This window comes from Anomaloglossus baeobatrachus, chromosome 2 (assembly GCF_048569485.1).
Source record: "Anomaloglossus baeobatrachus isolate aAnoBae1 chromosome 2, aAnoBae1.hap1, whole genome shotgun sequence".
Classification (NCBI taxonomy): Eukaryota; Metazoa; Chordata; class Amphibia; order Anura; family Aromobatidae; genus Anomaloglossus; species Anomaloglossus baeobatrachus.
Window position 1 is genome coordinate 521,931,369 of NC_134354.1, and position 17,333 is coordinate 521,948,701.

The window sequence follows — 17,333 nt, forward strand, 5'->3', positions numbered from 1 at the left end:
CCTCCGGAGGACACACAAAGTACTACACTAAAAAGTGTAGCTCCTCCCTCCGAGCATATACGCCCCCTGGATGACCACATCTAGCCAGTTCAATGGTTTGTGTTCAGGAGGCATACATCCACACATGCATTCTCATCTGATTTTTGATTTTTGATTTCAAAGAGTTGGAAGAAAAGCGGGTCCAAACTGGACTCCCGGCATGTCCCTTCTCACCCCACTGTGTCGGCGGTGCTGTTAAGGTTGATTTACAAGGCTGGAGCCTTACATGCCGCGCTCCTTCACCATCCCTCGGGCTCTGGCTTGAAGTGGGAGCCATCACGGTTCTCTCTGCTTTGCAGGAGACCGGTCTCCATCCGCAGCCCTTTCAGGACCCTGCCGGACGAAGCGCTCACCCCTCAGGGACCTGGCCCTGCGTCTCATAAGCTAAGTATTGAGACGTTATTGAAGGGTCCCTTGTGCATTTATTGTGGGGAGAGTGTGTTATGTCACTGTGCTGTGATTTCCGGCCGGTTCTCTGGTTTTCTCCTGAGAACCGCGCCGAGGGTGCCTGCTCGTCGGCCGCATGAGAAAATTTAGGCCCCGGCTTTGGCTGCGGCCTAGTTTCGTTTTCACTGCCCCTGCATGTCAGTCATGCAGGGGGACAGTGCGGCGCCGCCCACCGGCCGTTCAGCTCAGGGGAGGACACTCCTCTCTGAGGAGATGTTTCCCTCCCCTGTATTTCCCCTGTATTTCTCCTTGGCCCTCCGGTTCCCGCTCTTGGACTAAACCCCGCCCCCCCTCCTCACTCCGGCGCCATTTTATCAGCGTTTACACACTGATCAGCGCTGGCTGCTGCAGCTCTGCATCTGTCTGGGGGTCCAAGCTGTGGAATCCGGAGGGCACACAAAACGGTCTGGTAAGCCACAACCTCTGGTTGTGGACTTTATTATACACTCTCTGGGGGTCATTCTGAAGGAGTGTGTTCTTTACTGCAGAGCCTCCTCCTCAGCAGCATGTCTCTCACTAGGAGCAAGGCTGCAAGGCTTTACTCTATATGCACTGCATGTCAGCTCATACTGCCTGAACCGAGCACATATCCACATTGTGATGCCTGCTCTAACATGGTGGTGCCTCAGCCTAGAGTCTCCCCAGGGGTCCCTCCGGCTGCTCCGGCCCCAGTGGCTGAACCCCCGGCTTGGGTAGCATCGTTTTCTAAAGCTATCTCCCAGTCCTTTGCCGACTCCATGGGACAGCTGTCCCGGACTCTGCTGACCATGCATCAGCCCCCTTCTCAGGGCGCCTCTGCTGCTCCGACTCGCTCTGCAGAGCTCACAGAGGATTTTTCATCTGTTCCCGGACCCCGTCCTCCTAAACGGAGACGCAGGGACTCTTCTCCTTCCTCGTCCCACGGCTCTGATTCACGAGCTGAATTGCAGGGCGAGGAGGATGCCTTTACTGTGGGCTCGGACGCTACCTCTATGTACCCCATTGATTTATCTGAAGGGGATGCGTATGTTAGTGACTTGATTGCGTCCATTAATTCCGTACTGGACCTCAATCCACCAGTGTCAGAGGAACAAGCCTCTCTGGTAGAAAAACACCAGTTTACCTCACCTAAGAGAGCAAGGAGTATGTTTTTTAACCACTCCAGTTTTCAGGCCACTGTGACCAAGCCCAGGGCCTGTCCTGACAAACGCTTCCCAAAGCGTAGTTCTGATGAACGTTTTCCCTTTCCACCAGAGGTGGTCAAGGAGTGGGCTCATTCACCAAAGGTAGATCCTCCGGTGTCTAGAATCTCAGCCCGGAGGATCCCACTGACCGCCAGGTTGACCTTCTGGCCAAATCTGTATATGAGGCGGCAGGGGCCTCGTTCTCCCCGTCTTTTGCAGCGGTGTGGGCTCTTAAGGCCGTCTCTGCTTCTCTGGAGGAGATGCATTCCCTCACCAGGGACTCTATGCCCGAAATGGTTGCCTTAACTTCCCAGGCTTCGGCTTTTTCATGCTATGCCATGTCTGCCATTCTGGAGGCTTCTCACCGCACGGCGGTGGCTTCCGCTAATTCCCTCGCGATCCGCAGGATCTTGTGGCTTCGAGAGTGGAAAGCAGACGCTTCTTCTAAGAAGTACCTTGCTGGGCTCCCCTTTGCTGGGTCCCGGCTGTTCGGTGAACAACTGGATGAAATTATTAAGGAAGCTACTGGCGGGAAGAGTACTTCCTTGCCACAAACTAAAACCAGGAAACCTGTCCAGGGCAGGAACCAGTCGAGGTTTCGTTCCTTTCGTTCCTCTAACTGGTCATCCTCTAAGCCCTCAGCCTCGTCCACTAACTCAGCCAAGGATCGAAAACCCAGCTGGCGCACGAAGCTGCGTCCTCAGAAGAGCGGAGGAGCCGCTGCCACTAAGGCAGCCTCCTCTTGACTATCTGGCTGCGCCAGCAATGTCCTTGGTCGGTGGCAGGCTCTCCCACTTTGGCGACGTGTGGCTCCAACACGTCTCCGATCAGTGGGTGCGGGATATCATCTCCCACGGCTACAGGATAGAATTTTCTTCCAGCCCGCCAAACAGATTTTTTCTGTCCACTCCCCCCTGCTCCAAAGCCGCCGCCTTCTCTCAGGCCGTGGCTTCCTTGCAGGCCAACGGAGTAATTGTACCGGTTCCCGCCCGGGAACGGTTCAGAGGTTTCTACTCAAACCTCTTCCTAGTCCCCAAGAAGGACGGTTCCTTCCGGCCCATCCTGGATCTCAAGCTTCTCAACAAGCATGTTCAGGTGCGGCACTTTCGCATGGAATCTCTGCGATCGGTCATTGCCTCAATGACCCAAGGAGATTTTCTAGCATCCATCGACATCAGAGATGCCTATCTGCATGTGCCAATTGCAGTTTCACACCAGCGTTGGCTACGTTTTGCAATCGGAGAGGAACATTTCCAATTCGTGGCTCTCCCCTTCGGGTTAGCCACGGCCCCTCGTGTATTCACCAAGGTCATGGCAGCAGTGGTTGCGGTTCTGCACCTCCAGGGGTTGGCAGTGATTCCTTACCTGGACGACCTTCTAGTCAAGGCTTCATCCAGTGCAGACTGTCAGCGGAGTGTCTCGCTCACTCTCGCTACGCTTGTTCAATTCGGGTGGCTTGTCAATCTGCCCAAGTCCACTCTGACCCCGACCCAGGAACTTGCGTATCTAGGGATGCAATTTGAGACTCTGCCGGGACTTGTGAAGCTGCCCTTAGTCAAACAGCAGTCCCTTCATCTGGCGGTACGCTCTCTGCTGAGGCCCCGCCGTCATTCCATCAGGCACCTCATGCAGGTGCTGGGTCAGATGGTGGCGTCAATGGAAGCGGTTCCCTTTGCCCAGTTCCATCTGCGTCCCCTGCAGCTGGACATTCTCCGCTGTTGGGACAAGCGGACCTCTTACTTGCACAGGCTAGTGGCTCTGTCGCCACAGACCAGGAGCTCTCTTCAGTGGTGGCTTCGGCCCCTCTCTCTGTCCCAGGGACGCTCCTTTCTGGCCCCGTCCTGGGTGATTCTCACCACGGACGCCAGTCTATCCGGCTGGGGAGCAGTGTTTCTCCACCACCGAGCACAGGGCACTTGGACTCCGTCCGAATCAGCCCTCTCGATCAATGTACTGGAAATCAGAGCTGTGCTCCTAGCTCTCGTAGCCTTTCACCACCTGTTGGCGGGCAAGCACATTCGAGTCCAGTCAGACAACGCGACAGCAGTTGCCTACATCAATCACCAGGGCGGGACTCGCAGCCGCCTAGCAATGTTGGAAGTTCAACGCATCCTTCAGTGGACGGAGGACTCCAAGTCCACCATATCCGCAGTCCACATCCCAGGCGTAGAAAACTGGGAGGCAGATTATCTCAGCCGTCAAACCGTGGACAGCGGCGAGTGGGCCCTGCATCCGGCAGTGTTCCGGTCAATCTGCCGCAAGTGGGGCACTCCGGAAGTGGATCTAATGGCATCCCGGCACAACAACAAGGTCCCGGTTTACGTGGCTCGCTCCCACGGTCCTCAGGCCTTGGCGGCGGACGCGCTGGTTCAGGATTGGTCCCAGTTCCGTCTGGCCTACGTTTTTCCCCCTCTAGCTCTCTTGCCCAGAGTCCTGCGCAAGATCAGAATGGAGGGCCGTTGGGTCATAATCATTGCTCCAGACTGGCCCAGGCGAGCTTGGTACCCAGACCTGCTCCGTCTGTCCGTAGAGGTGCCGTGGCATCTCCCAGACCGCCCAGACCTTCTCTCACAAGGTCCGTTTTTCCGCCAGAATTCTGCGGCTCTCAGATTGACAGCGTGGCTCTTGAGTCCTGGATCCTGACGGCTTCAGGCATTCCGAGGTCATCTCCACTATGACTCAGGCTCGGAAGTCTTCCTCGGCCAGGATTTACCACAGGACTTGGAGAATTTTCCTGTCCTGGTGTCGCTCTTCCGGCCATGCTCCTTGGCCGTTTTCCTTGCCGACCATCCTGTCCTTTCTACAGTCCGGTCTGCAGCTAGGACTATCCCTCAATTCCCTCAAGGGACAGGTCTCGGCTCTGTCAGTGTTGTTCCAGCGGCGTATCGCCCGACTGGCCCAGGTGCGCACCTTCATGCAGGGCGCATCTCACATCATTCCGCCTTACCGGCGGCCTCTGGATCCCTGGGACCTCAATCTGGTCCTCACGGCCTTACAGAAACCCCCCCTTTGAGCCTCTTAGGGAGGATTCTTTGTTTCGTCTTTCACAGAAAGTGGTCTTTCTGGTGGCCATAACTTCTCTCAGGAGAGTCTCTGATTTGGCTGCGCTCTCTTCGGAGTCACCCTTTTTGGTTTTTCACCAAGACAAGGTGGTTCTCCGTCCGACTCCGGACTTTCTCCCTAAGGTGGTGTCTCCTTTCCACCTTAACCAGGACATTTCATTGCCTTCCCTTTGTCCGGCCCCTGTGCATCGCTTTGAGAAAGCGTTGCATACTTTAGATTTGGTGCGGGCGCTCCGGATCTATGTGTCACGCACCGCTGCCCTTAGGTTGTGCACCTCTCTTTTTGTGCTGACCACAGGTCAGCGCAAGGGTCTCTCGGCTTCTAAACCGACCCTAGCTCGTTGGATTAGGTCGGCCATATCCGATGCCTACCAATGTTCTCAGGTGCCCCCCCCCGCCGGGGATTAGGGCGCACTCGACCAGAGCTGTCGGTGCCTCTTGGGCTTTCAGGCACCAGGCTACGGCTCAGCAGGTCTGTCAGGCTGCCACTTGGTCTAGTCTGCACACCTTTTCGAAGCACTACCAAGTGCATGCTCATGCTTCGGCAGATGCGAGCTTGGGCAGACGCATCCTTCAGGCGGCTGTCGCCCATTTGTGAAGTTAGGTTTTGCCTACTTCTCAGTTTCTGTTTATTTCCCACCCATGGACTGCTTTGAGACGTCCCATGGTCTGGGTCTCCCATAAGGAACGATGAAGAAAAAGAGAATTTTGTTTACTTACCGTAAATTCTTTTTCTTATAGTTCCGGCATGGGAGACCCAGCACCCTCCCTGTTGCCTGTTGGCAGTTCTTGTTCCGTGTGTTTTCACCGGCTGTTGTTGTAGACAGAGGTTCCGGTTATTCCGGATTTTACTCTATCTCTACTTGTGGGTGGATGTCCTCCTTCAGCTTTTGCACTAAACTGGCTAGATGTGGTCATCCAGGGGGTGTATATGCTCGGAGGGAGGAGCTACACTTTTTAGTGTAGTACTTTGTGTGTCCTCCGGAGGCAGAAGCTATACACCCATGGTCTGGGTCTCCCATGTCGGAACTATAAGAAAAAGAATTTACGGTAAGTAAACAAAATTCTCTTTTTTTTCTAATTTAAAGTTTTATTGAATTTTCAAAAAACATACATGAGAAGAACACAAAACCATGCTGCATCAAATAGTATTCATCGATAGTCTGAACGATAAACTATCATGGGCTTCATAATGGAATATGGATGATTACAAGAATACATGGATAATCATTTTTAAACCATAGAAAATAGTGAAACAAAAAAGAAAGCTTAAGAAAAGAGGCAGTCATGAAGAGTAGAGAGGAAAGAGCGGGTCAGAGAATTAAGTGGAAGGGAAGGAAGTAGTGCGCGGCGACCGGGACTGATACATTGTCTGTTGGACCAAAACTTGTCAAAAGGGTAGTATATTATCTGAAGAATAAAGGGGGCCAGGGTACCTGTCCTCCGGAGGTTAGATTAGTTCCAGAAATGTTTTACCCGACAGAAATGATTCCCACTGAAACCATTTGGTGGCTGTCTCTACCGTCTGCCCACGTGACTGGGCCATCACCATTTCCATTCGGTGAATCACATTCACCTCCATTACCCACTCATCCAGCGTAGGGGGGGTAGGATCCTTCCAACGTCGTGGGATCACTGTCTTGGCAGCCTGGAGGAGGTGACCTAGGATAGATTTTTTTATAGACCTTTACGGATATGTTAAAGATGTACAGCAAAACTGCTTCTGGGCGGCTGGGAACCACAATCCTGGTGACCTCTTGAATGGCCACCAATACTTTGTTCCAAAAGACCGACAAGCTCGGGCAGTACCACCAGATGTGTGACATGGTGCCCCCCTGCGCTCCACAGCGCCAGCACGTATCAGGAACTTCGGGACACCATGCATGGAGAGATGCTGGGACCCTGTACCACCTAGAATGAATTTTATAGCTGGTTTCTTGCATCCTGGTGGCCACCACTGACCTGTGGGTCAGATGGAAACAACGCTCCCATTGTTTCCTAGGGAACATCTGATTGAGCTCTGTTTCCCATGCCGCACAGAAGCGAGGGGGGGACGTCTCTGCCGTGCCCGTCATAAACTTGTACACCGTTGATATTGCATGGTGCGTATCAGAAGACCCACTACAAAGGTTTTCAAAAAGTGTTTGGGGCGGACAGTGGGCCATGATAGTATCTGAGGAGGTTATAAAGTGTTTGAGTTGGGCATATTCGAAATGGAACCGCAGTTTGAAGTTGCGATTCTCTACAATCTCCCGGAGCGGAAGGAGGGAACCCCCCGGGGCTACCTGTTTTAATCTCCGGGAGTTTAGTTTCGTGCTGCCCAGAAAATTGTTGGACGATGCTCCCGGCAGGAACTCTGGATTGTCAGTTAGTGGCATAAGGGGTCCTCTAGGCTGGATCATGAGGTTGTGTGATAACATAGAATGTATCGTTTTCAATGTTTGTTTGGTGCTGTAGGACATCTCAATTTTATGTTTGGTGAGGAGAGGCCAGGTCCACGGCAGCGTCGGTATTGACAGAGGGCACAAATCCTGCGCCAGACCAACCCAGAGCTTAGATCCAGAGCAGTGCAGAAGGTCCAGAACCCTGGCGTAAGCGGCTGCCATATAGTACCGCCTACAATCGGGCAGACCCGCTCCTCCTGTGTTCTTGGTCCTAGTTAAGACGCTGCATCTCAAGCGAGCGCGCTTTTTGGACCAAACAAATTGATTGAATAGGTGTTGTGCCTTGGCCCAGTATGCTGCCGGGATGTAGACCGGGACCGTCTGTATTAAGTACAACAGTCGTGGCAAGGCCGTCATCCTGAGAGCACTAATCCTGCCAATCCACGATAGAGTACCTTTTTGCCATGAGGCCAAGTCTCCCTCGAGCCTTGACAGAAAAGTTTGATAATTTAATTGAAAGAGCCTGGCTGGGTCAGCGGGGATCTTTATACCCAAGTATCCAATACTGCTGTGGGCCGGCCATCGAAAGGGAAAATTTGGTTTAAGAGCATTTACAATTGTTAGGGGCAGAGAGACATTTAGGGCCTCTGATTTATCAAAATTGATTTTGAAGTTGGACCATTTGCTGAAGCAGTTTAGCTCCAGCAGTAGAGACGGGAGGGATGTGAGAAGGTTACATAGATAAATAAGGAGATCATCGGCAAACGCGGCACATTTATGCTCCCGGTTGGCGATCCGAATACCCTGTATATCCGGGTTATTCCTGATGGCCGATAACAGATGCTCCATTACTAGAACATAAAGTAAAGGTAACAAGGGACATCCCTGTCGGGTCCCGTTCCGGATGGGGAAGGGTCTCGACAGAGTGCCATTAATCTTAAGATATGCAGTCGGGGAATGATATAAGGCCATAATGGCAGATATTTATTTATACAGATAATGGTTTATGACCGGATCATGCAGCTGTATTTGAATATCCTTATTTACTATAATGATGGCTGGACCATACATGATAAGCACTTTTTACTTTTTGTACCTCCCCCTATTTCCTCATAGACTGTAAGCTTACGAGCAGGGCCCTCACTTCTCTTGGTATCTGTTGAATTGTGTTACTCTGTAATGTCTCATGTTGTCTGTACATGTCTCCTCTGAATTGTAAAGTGCTGCGGAATATGTTGGTGCTATATAAATATTACTATACAGTGGAACCTCACTTTACGAGTTACCCAGTTAGCGAGTATTTCGCTTAATGAGCAATGCTTGCTGTAAATTTGTAACTCCATTTACGAGCAAGCTTTGCTGAACAAGCAAAATACTCACAGCACACACTTCCGGTTCCGTACATCCACTGCGCTCTAATCCGCTCTTACAGTCCGCACAAACGCACACAAGCACGCACAAACAAACACACAAGCAAGCAAGCACGCACACGCATATTATGCTCACCTTACCTTCCGCTCCATCGCCGGCCTCATAGTTCTTGTAGTTTGCCGGTACAGGGTACGAGGGAGGAACTTGCTCTGGTAGCGGAAGTTCCTCCCTCGTCACGATGGTTACCCGATACACATCCTGTACCGGCGAACTACAAGAACCATGAGGCCGGCAATGGAACGGAAGGTAAGGTGAGCATAATATGTGTACCTTCCGTTCCATCGCCGGCCTCATGGTTCTTGTAATTCGCCGCTACAGGATGTGTATCGGCAACCATTGTGACGATGGTTCCTCCGCTGTCAGCCGCTACTCAAAGGCAGCGTGCTGGCCAATCAGAGGCAAACGGCTCCTGCCTTTGACGTCAGCGCTCTGGCAGCGGAAGTTCCTCCCTCGTCGCGATGGTTACCCGTTAACGGCGAACTGCAAGTTCCAGGAGGCCGGCGAGGGAATGGAATGTAAGGTGAGCATATAATATGTGTGTGTTTTGTATGTGTTTATGTGTATTTGTACGTGTGTGGAATGACACAATAAGGAACCAGGATAGGACATTGAACAGGTTGTGGAATGAATTGTCTGCATTGCAATGATTTCCTATGGGAAATCTTGCTTTGCTGAACGAGTAACTTGGTTAACAAGCACACTACCAGAACAGATTGTTCTCGTTAACCAAGGTTCCACTGTAATTATGTTATGACGTGTACATAGCATATTATTATAGTATTGTAGTGTAATATGACAGATGATTTGTTTCTGTTTCATAATAAATTCAGTTGTATTTAGGACCGTGACAAAGATCACACTGAACCTCCATGAACGTTTATGTAACTAAACAAGAGATATCAATGTAATACAAATTGGTAACTGTGGTTTTATATTTCCTTTAAGCTAAATGAAGAGTTAGAAAAGGTAAAGCAGGAAATTGAAGAAAAAGGCAGCAGCATTACAGACGGTGGTAAGTGTGCGGGAGGATGATGGACACCTCTGCTTCTGATTTGTTATGATGATACAGACAATATAAGGAGGGTGACTGAGTCACTGGAGTCGTATATAGAGGTCTTATTTGTATATGCTAGCTGTCTGATAATGCCTGTAGGAAGGCCAAGCATGGCTTCCAACTGTAAGAATGTGTGACAATCTAGTAGTGCACAGGTCAGTTACTGTTAACCATGCTGAATTCCAACAAGTCTAAAATGTGTTGTTTTTCTACACCTACCCATAAACTTACATTGTACTCGAGAAAATGTCTAGGATTGCTTTATCTGTATTAAGATTCACTTTAGTGTGCTGACATACTGTCATCCAGAAGAGATGTACTTGGCCGGTGTCATCAATATGTATGACCACATAGATGGATGATCCGGTAAGTGGTGGGAAGACTTCATGAGGTCTCTGTACTTGAGGTATAAAGATGTTGTTCAAGACCCAATATCTTCTTTCACATTTCTCAACTTTTAAAATTAGGCATTTTTCTAATTTATAGTAATTGAAACTTTCCTTCAGTAAGTGCACACCCAGAAGGAAATAGTTGGACTTTCTGTGCTGCCGAAGATTACAAAGAATTTTCAGGAGACGACCTGGATTATTGTGGTTTATTGTCATTGTGTTTCAAAGTCATTTGACTTCCTCATCAGGATAAAGCACATGCTTCAGCGCGTTCTACCTAGAGCATGTGGTTAGTCCTGATGAAGAAGTCAGATGACTTTGAAAAGCTTTGACAATAAACCGCAATAATCCAGGTCATCTCCTGGGAACTCTTTGTCATCTTCAGCAACTCAGAAAAAACACCTATTTCCTTCTGCCTTATCTCCAGTTTTTTTAACCCTTGGAATGCATCATGATAATTGCTTTTCATTCTTTGTTGTATGGCACAGACCTTTAACAGGTGATTTCTTTCCTGCACCTATATGTCTATCCACTGGATAAGACCCTATTGCGCTTTCTGTGTCCCAGCATACTTCTGTGTTTCTCCAGTAAGGCCCGACGCTTCCTGTTACATCAAATTGTTTGGGGTTTTTTTAGTCCATGGTTTTGGCAGCATGAATCGGCTTTAGGATCAATTTAAGGGACACAAAACATCGTATATATACTTGCTGAACTGATGAATTCAGTTTGTTGTTACCTTATATCAGCCATTGTAGACCCTGGATAGGTTATTTCTTGGAATTGCTGACAGATTTCTGCCCCTTTTATATATATATATATATATATATATATATATATATATATATATATGCAGTTGGAACCAGAAGTTTACATCAACTGTCTAAAAAGACACATATGCATGTTTTTCTAACTATCTGACATGAAATCAGAATAAATCTTTCTCGTTTTAGGTTAGGATTACCACAATCATTTTTATTTGTCGAATGCCAGAATAATGAAAGAGAGAATATTTTAAGGCATTTTTATTACTTTCTGCAAAGTCAAAAGTTTGCATACATTTCATTAGTATTTGGTACCATTGGCCTTAAACTGTATGACTTGGGTGAAACATTTTGGATATCCTTCCACAAGCTTCTCACAATAGTTGGTAAAAATTTGGGCCCATTCCTGTTGACAGAACTGGTGTAACTGAGCCATGTTTGTAGGCTGCCTTGCTCGCACCTGCCTTTTCAGCTTTGTCTATAAATTTTCAATAAGATTGAGATCCAGGCTTTCTGATGGCCACTCCAAAACATTGACTTTTGTTATGTTTAAGCCACTTTATAACCAGTTTGGCAGTATGCTTCGGGTCATTGTACATTTCCGCTCAAGCTTTAAGTTCCTGGCTGATGTGTTGAGATGTTACTTTAGTATTGCCTCATAATCCTCTTTCCTCATGATGCCATACTGCCGCAAACCAACCCCACAACATGGTCCTGCCCCCGTGTTTCACAGTGGGGATGGTGTTCTTAGGTTTCAAAGCTTCTCCCTTTTTCCTTCAAATGTAACAATGGTCCTTATGGCAAAACAGTTCAAATTTAGTTTTGTCAGACAACAGGACGTCTCCAAAATCAATATCTTTGTTCCTGTATGCATTTGCAAACATTTAATCTTGCTTTTTTATGTGTTTTTTTTGTCCTAATGGCTTCATCCTGGCAGAGTGGCCTTTCATCCTATGTTAATACACTACTCGTTTCACTGTGGATAATGACTCAATCTTACCAGCTTCTGCCAGCATCTTCACAAGGACTTTTGCTTTTGTTCTTGGGTTGATATGCACATGTCTGACCAAAGCACATTCATCTCTGGTACATAGAATCCGTCTCCTTCCAGAACAGTATGATGGCTGGACATTTCCATCTTTTCTGTACTTGCATATAATTGTTTGTACAGATAAACGAGGCACCGTCGGGTATCTGGAAATTGCACCCAAGGATGAACCAGACTTGTGCAAGTTCACAATTCTCTTCTTGAGATCTTGTCTGATTTCTTTTAACTTTCTTATGATGCTACACAAAGACGCAGTGTGTTTCAGGTGTGCATTAAAATACATCCACATGTATGACTCTAACTCAGATGTTGTCAATAAACTTCCAGAAGCTTCCATAGCGATGACATCATCATATGGGCTGTCCCATACTGTTTAAAGGCACAGTACTCTTAGTGTATGTAATCTTTTGACTGCAGAAAGTAATAAAGATGCCTTAAAACATTCCCATATTATTCTGGCATTTGGCAAATATAAATAATTTTGGTTCCTAATTGACCTAAAACGGGAAAGGTTTATTCTGATTTAATGTCAGATAATGAGAAAAATAGGCGTCAAGATGTATCTTTTTAGAAAGTGTATGTAAACTTCTGGTTTCAACTGTACCTACAGTTCAGAAAACTTACAGAAACATGTCCTAGTGAGCAGTTTTATTAACTCCCATTTCAGAAGTTCAGGGGTTTAGGGTTTCTTTGGGTCACAGTGAAAGGTGTTGGTTGTATCAGGACCATGTTGTGTTTGTGAATCTTATAAATTAATAAGATGGAGCAGTAAAGAATCAGATCTGTCACCTCTTATGACATGTCTATTGTAGCGAAGACCTGTAAAGTGGTTCTTTGCCTTCTGCTGAGTCCCAGACATATGACCTCTGCCACCAATTGATGGTCACAGTGGTGATTCCATTGTTCATTCCTGCAGTGAGAACTTCTGCACCAAGCAGGGGGTGTTGGTGACTCTGGAAGAGTAGGAACCGGAGATCCTGGGAAATAGTAATGTGTGTATTATCTATTTAAAAAAAAAATGAAGAAGACTCCTCTAATATACAAGTGCTTCTCAATAAATTAGAATATAATTAAAAAATTAATTTATTTCAGTACTGTATATACTAGAGTATAAGCCGACCCGAGTATAAGTCGAGGCCCCTAATTTTACCACAAAAAACTGGGAAGCCGTATTGACTCCAGTATCAGCCTTGGGTGGTAAATGCAGCAGATACTGGGAAGTTTCAAAAATAAAAATAAATTCCAATAAAATGTAATGTGCCCGTCCTTGTGCCCCCTCCCCTTATTGCAATGTGCCCATCCTTGGGCCCTCTAGTAATGCGCCCTACAGTAATGTCCTCCTATCGGTCCCCTTCTTGTCCTCTATTATGAAATAAAAATTATTCTCACCTGTCATCCATTCCTGTGGTGACCTCAACTGCTTCTTGTAGACCCCTCCGTGATTGCGTCCAATTCACGGGGCTGCAGGCTGCCATCGTGGCTTTACTGCAGTTGAAGGCTTTACTGCGGTTGAATGCTTTACTGCACTGCTGCCACCGTAGAGCAATGACAGCCGCAGCAGCGGCGGCTCCATGTACAGGACGCGATCACGGAAGGGTCTGTGTGCCTACGGTCTGTAAGAAGCACCCCTTGATGATCACGTCCCGTGCACGGAGCCACCGCTGCAGGATGCCATCGTGGCTTTACAGCAGTTGAATGCTTTGCTGCACCACCGCTGCTGTAAAGCATTCAACTGCAGTAAAGACATGACTGCATCCTGCAGCCCTGTGCATCAGACGCTATCACGGAGGGGTCTACGTGCCTTGCGGATTACAAGAAGCAGCTGAGGTCTCCGCGGGAACGGAGGACAGCTGAGAATAATTTCTTTTGTGGGACCCTGACTCAAGTATAAGCCGAGGGGGCATTTTCAGCTTAAAAAAATGAGCTGAAAAACTCAACTTATACTCTAGTACAGGGGTCTCAAACTCAGCTGGGTGCATGGGTCGCACAGAGAAAAAAAATAATTTGAGGGGCCACATTCTTTTCAGGACAAAGTGACATTGGTAGTGGTACGGCAGTGGTACTAATATAATATATATATATATATATATATATATATATATATATATATATATATATTATGTATATATATATATATATAAAAATAACGCACACATTTTTTTTGTAAGTAATACAGTTTTATTTACAATAAGCACCGCATAGTAATTTCTTTGTCGCTCCATTGGGAGACCCAGACAATTGGGTGTATAGCTATTGCCTCTGGAGGCCACACAAAGTATTACACTTAAAAGTGTAAGGCCCCTCCCCTTCTGGCTATACACCCCCAGTGGGATCACTGGCTCACCAGTTTTGTGCTTTGTGCGAAGGAGGCAACACATCCACGCATAGCTCCACTTTTTAGTCAGCAGCAGCTGCTGACTATGTCGGATGGAAGAAAAGAGGACACATATAGTGTCCCCAGCATGCTCCCTTCTCACCCCACTGTATGTCGGAGGTGTTTGTAAGGTTGAGGTACCCATTGCGGGTACGGCGGCAGGAGCCCACATGCTGATTCCTTCCCCATCCCTTTTTACAGGGCTCTGGGTGAAGTGGGATTTACCGGTCTCCAGGCACTGAGACCGTGCTCCATCTACAGCCCCTGGAGAAGATGCTGGATGGAGCGGAGTACATCAGGGACATGGCCCTGCTTCCTCAAGGTACTCTGTGTCCCCGTGCATTTGGCGCTCACACCGCAGCATGCTGGGTGTTGTAGTGCGCCGGGGGACATCAGCGCTGCGGCGCCTGTGCCATGGCCTCATTCAGCTTTGCTGAAGCAGGCTCACTTATGGGAATTGGTCGCGCCGGCCGCTGGGACTGCGGCGCGGCTGGCACTTGTAGTGCGCCGGGGACTTCAGCGCGGCCTGCGCTTTTACGGCGGCCGCGCTGATAACTAGAGTCCCCGGCTTTTGCGGCCTGCTTCCGTTCGTTCCCGCCCCCAGACCTGCCAGTCAGGAGAGGGGCGGGACACTGGCCACTTCCAGGAATCGCTCGCGCCGGCCGCTGGCAGCGGCGCGGCTGGGAACTGCGGCGCGGCTGGCACTTGTGGTGCGCCGGGGACTTCAGCGCGGCCCGCGCTTTTACGGCGGCCGCGCTGTTAACTCGAGTCCCCGGCTTCTGGGCCTAGTCTCCCTTCGTTACCGCCCACAGCCCTGACAGTCAGGGTAGGGGCGTGACGCTGCATAGAGCAGAGCTGAGAGCTGGAGTATGTTTTGCATACTCCACCCCTCTCACTGTGTGCACTGTGAATCCGGATTCCCGCACTTTCTCAGGCACGCCCACGGCTTCCTTCTCTACAAGGACACCGGCAGCCATTAGTGTCAGTTTCTGTACGATACAGAGACAAGTGTGGAAGACCCTGGCATTCTGATAGTCACACAATCGCTGTGACAGGCGTTAAGCAGCACCTGTGGTGCTAACCCCACTAGTGCAGAAGTGCACTTATAGATATGCTTGTACTATATACATTGCACTGTTTGCTCGCACGTTGTATATACCCTCCTGGATTATGCGGAGGAGTTATCAGCATATTCTCTGTGTAAAACAAAGGTGCAGAACCACATGTTTTTCTATACAGCTGGTACAGCATGTACGGCTACACGGCCGGCAGGTTAAATAGACTCCCATTGTATGCACTAATGGCCAGGGGATGAGGACGGTGTCTGCAGTATTTACGGACAGATTTTCTGAGACTATGGCTATGATACTAGAAGCCTAGCAGTCCGGACATGTCTCTCACAATATGGGCACTGTTGAATCATTGATCCATGGCCCCCCTCAGTGTGAATAACTAACAGCTCCGGGAATGTCACACGCATCCCAGAGTCACGGCTCTGCACGGACGTCAGTCCCAGACAGCCTAAGTGGGCTCGCTATGAGCGGCCTCGGTTTCATCAGGGTCCTAACAGAAGGACTCGCTGTGTAATGAGGCGGAAGTAGCGGCTCAGGATTCTGATCCTGAGACCGCTCTCAATCTGGATACACCTGATTGTGACGCCATAGTAAATAATCTTATAGCGTCCATCTATAGAATGTGGGTTATTTCTCACAGCTCCTCCAGTGGAGGAGTCAGCTTCACGTATTTTTCTGGACCACTCTGCCTTCAGAGAGGCAGTCCAGGAACACCACGCTTATCCAGATATGCGCTTCTCCAAACGGCTTAGGATACACGTTATCCCTGTCCCCTGACTTGGTCAAGGACTGGACCCAATGTCCCGAGCGGCATCCTCCAATCTCCAGGCTTGTAGCTAGATCCATAGTTGCAGTGGGAGATGGAACTGCAAACTCAAAGATGCCACTGACAGACAGATGGATCTCTGGTCGAAAGCCATCTATGAGGCTGTCGGCGCACCGTTGGCTCCGGCATTCTCTCCCTTGGGGCACTCCAAGCTATTTCAGCTTGTCTTACACAGATTGACACGGTTACACGTACATCTGTGCCGCAGGTGGCATCCTTAACCTCTCAAATGTCTGCATTTGTTTCTTACGCGATTCAGGTTGTCCTGGACTCTGCGAACCGTGCGGCGGTAGCCTCCGCTACTCCGTGTTTTTAAGCAGAGCCTGGTCTGATCGTTAAGTGAATGGAAGGCAGATTCTGCTTCCAAAAAAGGTTGCCTAACCAGTTGCCTTTTTCTGCTGACCGACTGTTTGGTGAGCGTTGGATGTAACCATCAAACAGTCCAGGGGTAAGGATTCATCCTTTCCTCAGCCCGGACACAACAAACCCCAACAGAGCAAGAGGCAGTCGGGGTTTTCGGCCTTTTCGAGGCTCGGGCAGGTCCCATTTTTCCTCGTCCAATGTGGACTCAAAAGGATCAGAGGAGCTAAGATTCTTAGCGGGCTCAGTCTCGCCCAAAAAAGCGACAGTCTGAAAACCCGCTTCCAAGGCGGCTTCCTCATGACTTGCGGCCTCGGTCGGTAGCAGGCTCTCCCGCCTTGGCGATATTTAGCTGCCATAGGTCAATGACCATTGAGTGTGAGACATTCTGTCTCACGGGTACAGGATAGAGCTCACTTCTCGTCCTCCAACTCGATTCTTCAGAATTTCTCCACCTCCCGGCCGGGCCGCTGCTCTTCTGCAAACAGGGTGCACTCTATAGGCAGAAAGAGTGATGACCCCCGTTCCTCTTCAGGAACAAGGTCACGGTTTTTACCCCAAATTCTTTGCGGTACCTATAACAACGGGCCGTTCCGTCCCGTTCTGGATCTAAAAATGCTCAGCAAGCTCGTGGACACCAGGCGGTTCCGGATGGAATCCCTCCGCCATGTCATCGCCTCAAGGTCCCAAGGATATTTCCTAGCATCATTAGGCATCAAGGATGCTTATCCACACGTGCCGATTGATCCAGAGCACTAGCGTTTCTACGCTTCGTTATAGGAGACGAACACCCTCTGTTCGTAGCTCTACCTTCCGGCTAGCGACAGTCCAACTGGTCTTCGCCAAGGTCAGGGCAGCAGTAGTCACAGTCCTGCACTCTCAGGGTCACTCTGTGGTCCCGTATTTACACGATCTACTTGTC

At 49.0% G+C, this 17,333-nt stretch overlaps 2 protein-coding genes across 3 annotated transcripts in view; one reads left to right on the plus strand and one right to left on the minus strand.

The window, feature by feature from the left end:
* HHLA2 (HHLA2 member of B7 family) overlaps positions 1 to 17,333 on the minus strand; it is a 176,295-nt gene that overhangs the window by 59,349 nt on the left and 99,613 nt on the right. The window lies entirely within an intron of this gene.
* The window catches only part of IFT57 (intraflagellar transport 57), a 66,712-nt gene that overhangs the window by 27,059 nt on the left and 22,320 nt on the right, over positions 1 to 17,333 (plus strand). Inside the window, exon 11 of the mRNA XM_075336573.1 lies at positions 9,472 to 9,538. Coding sequence (XP_075192688.1) covers positions 9,472 to 9,538 — 67 coding nt within the window. The remainder of the gene's footprint in view (positions 1 to 9,471; positions 9,539 to 17,333) is intronic.